This window comes from Tympanuchus pallidicinctus, unplaced genomic scaffold, assembly GCF_026119805.1.
Source record: "Tympanuchus pallidicinctus isolate F22 unplaced genomic scaffold, pur_lepc_1.0 scaffold3, whole genome shotgun sequence".
In the NCBI taxonomy this organism is placed as follows: Eukaryota; Metazoa; Chordata; class Aves; order Galliformes; family Phasianidae; genus Tympanuchus; species Tympanuchus pallidicinctus.
The window spans coordinates 104491321-104503732 of NW_026294747.1; the positions used below are offsets into that span (position 1 = coordinate 104491321).

The 12412-nt window shown below is 42.8% G+C and overlaps 1 protein-coding gene across 1 annotated transcript in view; it reads left to right on the plus strand.

The window, feature by feature from the left end:
• AOAH (acyloxyacyl hydrolase) overlaps window positions 1-12127 on the plus strand; it is a 67666-nt gene extending 55539 nt beyond the window's left edge. Inside the window, exons 20-22 of the mRNA XM_052695793.1 lie at window positions 36-132; window positions 3051-3127; window positions 8774-12127. Coding sequence (XP_052551753.1) covers window positions 36-132; window positions 3051-3127; window positions 8774-8902 — 303 coding nt within the window. The 3' untranslated portion in view covers window positions 8903-12127. The remainder of the gene's footprint in view (window positions 1-35; window positions 133-3050; window positions 3128-8773) is intronic.
• Window positions 12128-12412: the final 285 nt, after the last annotated feature.

The window sequence follows — 12412 nt, forward strand, 5'->3', positions numbered from 1 at the left end:
CATTGAGTTTTCACTGCATTGCTTGATTTTTGCAGAGAGCCTTACAACTTTCCAATGTCCTGAAAGAAATCAGCAGAACTCAGAAGTTTGCCAACTTTGATGTTTTCTACATGGATTTCCCACTGAAACAAAGTAAGTGGCTTTTCCCTCTCCTCTCTCAAGTGGTGCTAACCCATCCCAATGTGTTAGCTCTGTAGCAAGGGCAGGTTTTCTCAGTCAGTTTTCCTCCCTGAGAAATGCAGCCACCTTCCCTTAGCTCAGTGCTGCCAAAAGCATCTCCCTCAGCAGGAACTAGTTTCTGCCCTGTGTTTCCTTCCGCACCAAAATACCACTCTACGCTGACTAGAGGGACTTGCAACACTCACCCTTATGTGATCTTAAGTGACACTATGTAAGCACATCCCCTAAATCACTTTCTGACACAGTACAAACAGAACTTACAGCACCACATATCATGAGGAAAGCAGAAGCACTCCTGACAAATCAGTGGTAGGAACAGTCTTGTCCCCTCCCTGCGGGCAGTGGGGTCATTGCCATACACTCTGTAGCCACCTCTTCCCCAGGGTGACTTGTCCCCATCCCTCAGCCCACAGGACAGGAACTCCAATTTGGCCATGTTGAGGCCTCCTCAATATCATGGACTTTTAGATTCCATATACAGTGCGTAATAATTAAATAAAAAAATCTGATCTGCATTCTCTTATTTTTGTATTCACCAAGAGGTCCTGCTTGAAAAATTATGCCTGAGGACCATATGTTCCTTTTTTTTTAATGGCATTTTAAATCTCAGAACGTAGACAGTTAGAAGAGCCGTGAAGGGACAGAAGCAGCTGGCAGTACTTCAAAGTGTACATCTCCAACACCTCTCCCAGTCAGCGTCTGCCCATCCTGGGCAGCACAAAGCTGCTGAGGCACCCAGGACTATTGCAAAAGTCTCAGCCGGAGCCAAAACCCATCAAACTCACAAATTTATTTTATTCTCCATGACCCAGTTCTGGGAGCTGGGCTGGGTCTCACGCAGAGCACACAGAGGAGGTAAAGCTTAGGATGGGATTTTTTCCATCCAAAACTGAAACTCAAAGACGCCGACCCCTTTGTCAAGCTAGATATCATAGCAAAGAGTTTCAAGGTGGCCAGGTTTTTGCTAATTAATATTTAACAAGACGTTGGGATTTGAAACAAACTACCTGCTGGGTAGGCAAATTACTTTAATAAGTTGAACTGATAACTTTAGGTAATTTATTTGCTTTCGCAAAAAGAAACACAAGATATAATTTGCTGTTCTTGATTACACTGCATTAAATAAACGAGGCAAACGAACACACATGCACATACAAACACCACCTCTGACAGACACCCTGCAAAGTTTCCTGCAGCCCTGGAGCCGGCGATGTGCGCTTCCATCAGTAAAGCTGTCAGCTCGTGGATGCACTCAGAAGAGAGCTGAGGCTGCTGACCTACTTTCTGCTCTCCTCCTGAAGCAAGTGCAAATCCTCCCCTAGGCTCCCCAGGCATCAAATATTTATCAGTGGTTGCAATGCTGTGATGAGGACAAGAGTTCTAGGCGGGCATGTGCTGGTATCTACACAACCACTCCCAGCTTTCTTGGATGGAGCCTTCTTGGGTGTAGAGCACTTATTGGAGATTTAGGTGGGCATTCAAATTGCTTTTGGCTTAAGAACTTAGTGGTTATGTAAAGAAGTAGTGCATTAACAAGGGCTGGTTTTGGCTTCTCCTGGAGTGGATGTGAGCAAGCTCTGGCCTAGCCTAGCCTAGGAGATAGGCATATTTTAAGGCAACCTCTGGATGCTCGCAGTTGGTCTAAGAACAGCTCTAGGATTTTTGGAGGTCGAGTATAATAACAGGCTAAACTGACCTTTGTTGCCAGAAATTTTGCTCACCTTACTTACCTGCTGTTTCTGGCACTGGAAGGGGAGTCTGTCTAAAGCACAACACAACACACAGCCTCATACCCAATGTAAGACGTCATCTGTAAGGGGCTGGCCAAGCTCACACCATGTGTGTTGTGTGTGAACCCAGTCCCTGCTCTAACATAAGATGAGCATTTCATTGTGCCCAACATACTACAGTTTTGAAAGAAGCTTCCGAGTCCTGTTCTGCAAAACAGGTCACTTTGCTGTTGAATAAAGCATCACAATTACATTTCTTTAGTTAAAGCAGGAATGCTGCCAATCTATGAATTCAGGGCCAGAATGAGGATCCGGGCATCGCTTCTTGCCACAACAGCCAGAGGCCATGCTGGTAATTCTAGGTCAAAACTGTAGCACTTGAAAGGAGAATACTTTTCTCCTGACAGGATGCCCACTAGGCACTCTATTAGGAATTCTTAATCTGTCATTATAAAAGAAATGATCAAATTTACAGTCTGTTAATGTTATGTCCACTGGTTCCACGTTTGATTGCTACGGCCCTTTTGAAGAAGGCAAGCTTTCTGCTTCTCTAATGGCTCTGCGGCTCACAGTAGAGCATCATTTGCAACGACTGTTGTGCTTATGTAATTCAAAGGTTATTTTGTTGGAGTTGAAAAAGGCCATTTGGAAGAAATGTAACTGAAAGTGACATCCCATTCCTGCAGACATCAGCCCCTGCGAATACTGTGCTACCATCTCTTTCTCTAAAAAGCCCTGTTTTCTGTAGCTTTTCCTTTCATAGTTGTATTTCCTGCTCTGCTGAAGCTGCAACTAAAGTGGAAAATACAAAAGAATTGAATCACTATTAAATAATTTATAGCTTCACTCACTACAGCACTGGTCTTACTGGAGGGAAAGAGAATTGTTTTACAATCATTTACGTTCACAGCACTTCCTTGCTTAAATATTTCAGATTTTAAAAAACAACAATAAAATCTTAAATACTGCCCCAAGGAGATGGAGATTGTATGCAGTAATGGCTCTGACGACTTTATGTAAATTATCATAATCTTCACTCAGCGCTGCTGTGAGCTTAAAAGTACTGTGGGCATTTGGAGGAGGATGGGGGGGTCTTATCTCAGTGCAGAGCAGTAACCCTTCCTCTTTTGTGCTCTGCAGCAGCCGAAGAGTGGCACAGGATGGGCGGTGAGCCCTGGCAGCTGATCGAGCCAGTGGATGGCTTCCATCCCAGCCAGGTAAAATCCTGAGGCGATGGCAGGGAGTGGAGAGTGGGATGCCAGCGTCTGCCTGCGGTGTCTGGTTGTCCTGCAGAGGGGAGGGTGGACTGTGGGATTTCTCTTTTATAAGAGATGCTGGTTCAGTCCCTGCCCCTAACCGTGACCATGACCATGATGCTGCCTATGCCCATGTCCATGTCCCTTTGCCAAGCTCCTCGTCCATGTTCGTGCCCCTGTATCCCACATCCTCATCCTCCAAGGCCACAGATCCCCCTAGCATATCCCAGCGTTCATTTTGAAGCTATACATGTAAATTGGTTTATGCTCTACGGCTATGTATTGTGAAAAACTTCTCTCCCCATTTCTTTGCCTCTAAGGAGGGGTGGCAAGAGAAGGTTTGCAGTCAGAAGTGGATGAAAGGAGAGGAAAAATAGCAGCTCAACCGAAACCCCATGCTTGGGCTCACTGGTCTTGTGCTAGGTTTGCCTAGTTTCCATCATGTTTGCTTTTGGAGTACTCCTTTCTGAACCCGTACAATGTTTTTAAGAGCAATCAGCTCTTAAATCCTGTGACCAACTACAACAAAGCAATTCTTTTTTTTTCTATAGCTTCATGTTTCAAACACACACTTATTTGGAAACAGATAGATACATACTTGAAATTTGAAAAGTGAAGCAAGAGTGTCCCATCTTCCCAATACCACCCTGCGTAAAGCTGTATGACTGCCCCTCAAATGACAATACCTCATAGCTGCTTCCCATGCTCAAATGAATTTAGGAGGGGGATTTATGATGGAAGACAACACTCCCACCCACCACCAAATAATCCAATGCAGTGCAAATAGAAAAGAACTCCTAGGAAAGAGTGGAGGAGCTTTGGGCACACATTCCAAGAACTGCATTCCAAACTGCATTTCTGCAGCTTCCCCACTAACTGTCTCTTCAGCCATGGAGAGCTGCGTGGGGAAATCCAAAGCCAAAATAAGTGTTTCCCTTGATATCCTTTACATCTGTGATGATCAGGTGAAGCAAAATGGTCTCTAGCACACCCTTGCCATGCCACAAAATCTTCCTGTTTCCAAAGGGACTCTTTCACATCAGCATTAGTGCCTGCTTGTCTACCAGGCACTGCCACAAGATAGCTGCAGGGAAATACAAATTTGCAGCCTGAGGACGTGGGGAAAAGTGTGCCTAGATTTTTTGCTGCAGGCCTTTTGAAAGGAAGCAATTAGAGAAAACTTGGCAAATGAAACGGGTGTGAAAACAGAGATGAAATCAACCCCGTTTCCAACCACGCCATCTGGGGAAACAGCATTGAGAGAGTCTGGAGGTGAGCAGATAAGCTATTTGTGGCTGTTCGACACCTTAACCTGAGGGTGTACATGGCCACCAGCAAGAGACCACCACAGGAGCCAGGCTCTCCAGGTCACAGCTTTTCCAACATGCTCCCGTCTACATCCTGCAACACAGCACAGCATGGAGCCCAGCAGGCATTTGCCTTGAAGGGAACCTTCCCAAGCCAGAAGAAAATGACAGAAGGGCATGGAAGGGCAGCTCAAGCCTACGCACATCCAACTGCTGCCGTATTTTCTCCCCTCAGGCCCAGCATCCTACTGTCATTACTATCTCCCTCTCCTGCTGTTAGGATGACATTAATGCTTTTATAGGTATGTTTTCCCATACAGTCAAGGTGCCAGCTGTAGATATGCCTCACTTCATGTGAGTTATTTCCCTTCTAGGATTTATTAATTAGCCTTATCCAAACATCCACCACTTTAAATCCATTTTTCTTTTTCCTGCTATTATACACAAGCCTGTTATCAACACAGCACTATTTGGGCTGAGACACAGCACTCTGCTCTGAACGAACGGCTCTCGCAGTACAAAGCAGGGGAAGTTTGAGCACAGCATGATTTTTAAGAGTTAGCTTGAGAGAGATGACAAACAACTTGCTCACTCCTCATACAAGTTTTATTTAAGGTTTGACTTCATGCCAGCCTCTGGCCAGGTACAATTTTAACACCACTTAATGCTGCCTAGCACAAGAGAGTTGATACCCCGCGGCTTGCCAAGGGATTGAAGTCTCTTACCTCCATCTCTGCAGCAATTCCTCACTCATCATGTACAGCTCAGCAAATAAATATGACAAATAAGTCCTTGCCTGGGCAATTTTGCTGCATTTTTCTCAAAGCAGATCTCAAAGCATTTGAGAAATATTCACAAATATTTGAAGTGAGCAGCACTCCGAGGAAAGCGTATGTGTTGTAGCTGTTGTTAGAAGGACACCATGATTGATCCCCAGTGGTAGTGAAACTCCTTTGGGCAGGAGAAGCCTGAGCTCTGCCCCCGAGTTTCACTTGCCCCTTATCTGCTATCTCATTAATGACAGAAAACCATAACTCAGTGGTATAACCAGGTGTATCTGATAGAGCATTGGTCCAACTATACAGAAAGAGAGTGGAAGAGAACTGCATCCTTCCAAAAGCCACATACAAATCATTGCAGAAACAAGAGGAAAAAAAGAAAAAAGACTATGATACGTACATCCCATCAGAGCTACTATGTTTTCTCACGCATTGCCAAAGGCTAGGTTAGGACACTTCAATTAAATAGTGTCCATAGAGAGTAACTGATTCTTAAAAATCCTCAAAAGAAGGGGAAAACACCAAGCACTCATTTGTTTAGCCCAGCCAAGAACTGTGTCCTATGAAAGTGTTCCTGGGGGACAAAGGGCATTTTCCTGTGTGTTTTCATTAAGCTGCAAAGTTGAAAGTTGTGAATACATGTTCTTGGCATAATCCTCTATCGCAGGTTTCAAAGCTGAAATTGTGCTCTGCAGATTTTGCATCTTTTATTTATTTTTTAACCAAAACTCACAGATCAAGCTGTAAGGGGACGAAAATCACGCCTTTTAACACCTAAAATCAAGGCACGTAACTCAGTCCTCCCAAGATCCCTCTAGAGTAATCTCTGAGACAGTGCTCCCTCAGGTCCTGCTCAGTTGCCCTTGGAAGAAATCTGACTTTCTCTTCCCCTACAGGGGGAGCCCAGGGAGTTTTTCAGCATCTCTTCCATTCTACAAATCTCGCTGCAAACCATCCTGAGTGCCAGATGGTTTCAAGGACATTGCTTCTTTCTGGAACAGCTGATTGCTTTGTTTGTATGGAACAGCCATGCATTTCAACAGGATCCTGTATAAATTGCTTCATTTCTTGCTTTTACAAAGTTACCACGGAGAATGTGAAAGCCCTGAGCATCACAAACTGTAAACTGAGATGCTTGGAAGAGTCTTAATGGTTATGTACAGGCAGGAAAGCACAGCTTGACTGTGATTAGATTCTCCCTTTTTTCCTTCTTTAAGTCTGAGCAAAACACATTACAGCCAGGAAAAAAAGTTAAAAAAATAAAAAGGGAAAAGCCAGCACAACACATTTCAGATCAGTTGTGTATTTACACTTTGCTGAGAAGCGTTTCCCATCTAAAAAAGCCATCCAAAAGCTGCTAACACAGAACAGCTACCTCCCAGTCACAGTCACCCAGGGCTACACAAGGAATGGGCAGTATTTGCTTTAAAGGTTGATTAGGATTTGTCAGCCTCATAGAAAACCATCATCATCACACAGACCACGTGACTTGTAGCTGGTCTCAAAGCACGAGATGTTTGGGATTGAAAAAGGGCCTACAATTTCTCTCATTGTGAGGCCTTCTGTCTGTGCCTCACTGCTCATCCAGGGTAAATTATCCAAACCATCCGCACCACTCAGACTGCTGTCTGAGCAAGACCTGCATAATTTAGGGCATTCTGAATGCATTTGTCTTCAACTGCAGCCAACAGCAGCCTGAACACTGCAGAGCACCCCTCCTGTGATACTTTTTCAGAGGATGCATCGTGAAAAGACAGCGTTTCTTCTTTCAAAAGCAAACAAAATCACTAAGCATAGGGAAGGCTTAGGGTTGGAGACTCCCATGCTGGGATAGATCCCTCTGACACAGACAGATCTCAGCCACCTTGAGGCTTAGGGTGTCCCAGAAGAACTCTTTGGTCACTTTTAGGAAGTGCCCCAAGAAAAGACACCGTGTTACACAATTTCTCCTATCCCTCTCCCCTACCCAACATCCCTGCTTAACGAGGCCGCAACCAACGAGAATCTAAGAGCTTCTACCCCACAGGTGTGGCTCTTTGTACACGAGCTCTGAATAAAAGAAAGTTTTCTTCTCCTGGCTTCTCCAGGCCCGCCGTTACTTCAAAAGTACAGCACTACAAAGGAGTGCATAAAACTCCCCTAAAGGCTCCAGCCTGTTCCTAAATGTTGAAACTGTAGTTCAAACACTTTGGTTCTATGAACCCACCTTGGCCCTTAACAAAATGGCTTTGTTAGCCCGGTTTAAGTCTCATAGTTAATGTTAGCATGAGCTTTAGGATTGAAAGTAAAGTTACCATACAATTGTAGAAGTTAAAACAAAAAATGCATTTAGCAAAGTGTGAAAACTTGTTTAAAGGTGAATCAGGCTGTCTCCTCTTTCCCTTCCTCCTGCCCTTGATGTTTTTCACCCTAGCAATACAGTAGAAACAATTTCTCTCTAGTGAATCACTTCTAGGGCAAACACTCCATGAAAGGCAGAGCAATTCTGGCAGAGGAGAAGAGCTATTTTACCACTTCCAGCAGCTCTCCTGGGAAAAGGCTCTGTGAACTCAGAGAATCAGAGGCGGTTGGTTTTGAACCTGGACATAATTAGACCTCTTTCTCCCAGCACCTAGGGTTTCCTTATAGGATATCACAGTGAATAGTTATTAGAAGTATCAGAGGAACTCGAGAGCTTGAATTCCTTTGGACTGGCAAGAGATTTATGTGTTATAGCCAAGCAGTGCTTTTGATAAACTTTCATAATTGTTAGGAGTCAGATCCTATGGCTTTTGAATAGAAGTCTGTTGGCCAGACACCATAGGTGTCAGGAAACCATTGGAGACCTTATTATCTATTTTCCTGTAACTGACAAAAGAATTTGCAAAGACAAAAGACAACACATGTTTAATAGAAGGTGGAACTTCATGCTTGCAAATTGCATCCTAAATAAGATGTAAATTATTATATTAAATCTTAAAGAAACTTTCAGAGGTCATATCTTTATTTTCACTTTAGTGGAAAGGAGCATGTGTTGATAAATCTAGCTCTCACAGTGGTCAGGGAGGTACAGATACATAATCTTTATTTTCACTGTGGAACCAGCTGGATTGAACTTCTCTTTGAGGTTACAGTCCATCGTGTTTAGTCTGGAGAAGAGGCGGCTCAGGGGAGACTTCATTGCTAATTGCTTTATTGCTGAAACAAGATGGTTGCAAAGCAGGGGTCAGCCTCTTCCCCCAGGTAACAGTGCCAGGATGAGAGGAAAAGGCCTCAAGTTATGCCAGGGGAGGTTCAGTTGGGGTATTAGGAAATATTTTTTGACAGAAAGACTGGTAATGCGTTAGAACAGGCTGCCAGGGATGTGGTAGTGACACCATTCATGAACCTATTGGGGTTGGGTTGACTTTTGGACTAGATGGTCTTTTCCAATTTTAATGATTCTATGTGAATATAGAGAGGAGTCTTCTTTGTGGTGGGGACTGCTAAGAGCTGGTTGTAGAGACACAAGAAATTGACAGTACTATTTGTGATGTTTGCAGATTGCTGCAGCCCTGGGAACAAGTGTTACCTGGCAGAAGGCACTACACGAATGGCCTCAAGTGCTTGGAAAGGAGAATCCATTCAATGATCAGATTGAAGCTATATTCAAAGATCAAGGTGGACACTGATTCTCAGTTTGACAGAGCCATGTCTTATGGTGATGCTTCTGAGTACATTCCAGGAAACAGAATTATTAGAGACCAAAAAACAGAAAGAAAAAGAAAAAAAGAGGAAGCAAGTTATCAGAGCCAAGCTCTTCTGTTGTTCAAAATAGCTGTGCTAACTTCAGCACTGTTGGCTGTTTGTACAACTGCATTCTTTTCAGCAGTGCATCTCAAACTGCAAAGTCATCCACCTGCACAAGTAGGCAAGTCTTTCTGTAGAGCTTCTGAAATTAAAAAATCCAAGGATACCTGCCAGCTAGACCATTTATTGTGCTGGTTTGCAAATCCAGAAGATTTTTTCAACATAGAGCAAACCTCGTTTTTCTTACAGAACATCATCTCTGGCCTTTCCATTTGTGCTGTTTTAACAACCAATCTGATCCCAAAAGGACAGGGGAGCACCTGGCTCATTTTGTTACTATGAATTGTGTAATTATCCTGACTGTTAGTACATTATTTAGCTGCTATTTGCTTATTAAAGTGTGCCAGGAGTAACAAGGCACTAGGAATTAGATTTGCCTGGCAGCATTAGGTCAGCCTGAGCACACGTTCTCTTCCCCACCATTAACAAGCTGGTAACCTTACAACCTTCAACGTATTTAACACAGATTTTTAAAGCTCTAACACATCTTCACTCTTCTGCTTCATAACAAACACAAGATGTTCTCTCCTGCTTGTTATGTAGGCATGCCCTCAGGAATTACCAAAGGTAACAGGCAGCTCTTATCTGCTCTACTTAATAAGTAGGATTGAAGACTGAGGAATAAAAGTGGTCTTTATACCAGCTCACCCAGGAAAAAGAAAAGAGAAAGAACGAACTTGCTACCACAACAACAAAATATCCAATCAATCAAAATTAGAGACAGCTTCGCTGATTGCATAAACTTGTACTGATTACACAAGGAAAATCATGGCAAATAGAAAGTGCTAGCATGGCATGACTGCACCCATCAGTTAGCCAAAGTTCAGGTGTACTTGGTCTTCTTTTTGTTCTGACACTGTCCTCTGCATAAGGCTCTGCCAGCTGTGACCCAGCCCTGATGCTGCTCAATGAACTAGATGAGGTGGCCTGGCTGTGCATGGACCTGTGCACTCTGGCTGTGTCTGCACAAGATGCATCAACTCAGCAGACTGAATAGGCAGACAAGAACTTGAAAAATGTTATAGACCATCTTCTGTTTGGGTTTTTTTAGTCAATGCAACACCATTTATTATGGGACAACTGTTCACATTTATAAAAATATTCTAGTTACCTGTTCTAGGAAATCAAGAGGAAATAAATTCTTTAACTGAATTATACTTACTAATAATGCTCCAATTCATTCAAGGCATTTAGGTGCTGTCAAAATATTCACTGTCTCCCAAGAAACAGTTTGAACCCATCCTTCCTCACACATGCTTCTGCTATCAAGCATTAGAGGTGGGAAAAGGAAACTTGCCTGCCTGCAGTACGAAAGCTCTCTGCCAGAGAGAATAGTGTTCAGTGTCTATGTGCCAAGCCAGCCTCCCTGTCTTTCATTAAAAGCACCACCAGGACAAAATCAAGTGCATCCACCTCTGGTTTTGCTATAGATCAGATACAATAGGACAATACCTATGGAACTGTGTCAGATAGTTTCCTGTACACCCACAAGGAAATGAAGCAATTAAAAAGGGGGAAGAGAACAGCATGTGTTTAGAAGCCAAATTTTCAGGCAATCTCACTGCAAATCACTATGTTTCATTTTAGGTTAGGTTTTAATAATGTCAATTAGGAGTTATAAAAGCTAGTGAAAATCAAGTTTCCTCAATTAAAAAAGATTCATTGCCCAGAGCAAAGCGTTTTCCATTTGTAGAATTTCTTATTAGTAAACATTACAAAATTGTGAACCACAGAAAAAGCCTTCTTACAAAATTAGGCCATCCTCTCAATCAAGAGAGACCTGAAACCTCCAAAGGCAAATCTCAAAGCTCTCAGATTTGCCCTAGCAGCGTTACTGTGTGCTTGATGCAGTCCTTGAGGGACGCCATAAAATGGACTCGCCCTTGGCTGCAGGAGCCCTGAACAAACCTCGTCCTCACTCCTCAGCACAAACTCTGCAGTTCAGCATTAAAACCAGGCTGGATGCAAAGATGGGTTTTTTAGCTAAGGCACTATTTGCAAATATAGAGGAGGGGTGTTAAGCCTATGTTTGTATCTCTGTTATTTAAAAAAATATTCAAACAGCTGAAGATCTACATCCATGACCATCAAACACTGGTAACTGAACACCATATATTTAAATAGCTGATTCTGACAAAGCTTAATTAATCTAAAGCAGCAGCAAATAATGAATTGTACTCTCTTCCCTTAATTTAACTGTTTTGATGCTTAGATTGGTTTATGACAAATGTTATTAGTAATTCCATTTGTATTTTACATGAACTTAATGCTTTGTCATCTGAGTTATTTTTGAGAGAAAGAACTGCATCTGTGTCTATCAGGAGCTATTTGAATGCCATCGGTCTGGCTTCTTCCAAAGGGCTCAACTAAATACAAGAAAGTTCCAACCTGTAGGACAGACAGCTCTTACCCTTCAGTGACATTTCTGTCTGAATCTTTTCAAACCCTGGAGCTGTATTTGGCTTTCCACTTCAGCAAAAAGAGAGATAAAATCCTAAAGGCCCTGCATGATCTACACAGAAGAGCACAATCACTTTCTAGTTTTAGGTGTAAAAATTTAAGTAGAATGATTGCTCTTGTATTTCTGCTGTCAACATTCATCAAGGCTTCAATGCACCAACAGCCAAAATAACACAAATTTACTCCCCTCACACCAGCATTTTCCTTGCTCCCTCATGCCTACCTTGCAATGCCCAGAAAACAGACCACCACTGAGAAAGAAATGTCACTGCTCACCTCTAGAAGAGCCAGGGAAGTCCAATAGAAGGTTCATCTGATAGAAGGTTCACAGCAACTTGGTTCAAGAGCATAACTGGAGGCTTTTTGCTAAGCTTGTGTCACATGCTTCTGCCTGCAGTAGTACAGATCACCATCACTTGCAGCTCGTGCTTGGAACTCACCATCAAGGCCAGCTTTTCTATCTTGTATAAACTGTAACAGGTGACAAATTTCCTTGTTGAGAATATTTTTCAGCTTAGGCAATGAACAAATACTAGTTTCTATGGTGGTTAATAGTCCTTTTAACCTAAATAAAAGTATGCCACTTACCTCTACGTTTGTGGACTCTTGCTTCATATATAATGATATTTATTAACATCGTCGTGGAAGAATAAGGTAAATAGATGGTCTACCTTGTATCCATGGATTAAATTTATGTTGTATTGCTACTCTGCTGTCAAGTCTCCACCATAAGAGAAAAGAACCATCTCTCCTTGTTGCACTCAAACTGCTGGTCTCTAGCAGCCTCTACATCCAGACATATCATTCCAACCAGTTCATGGTAACTGTCCATCAATAATTTGGTCTCCCTTTGCAAAACTCAATGCTAGGTA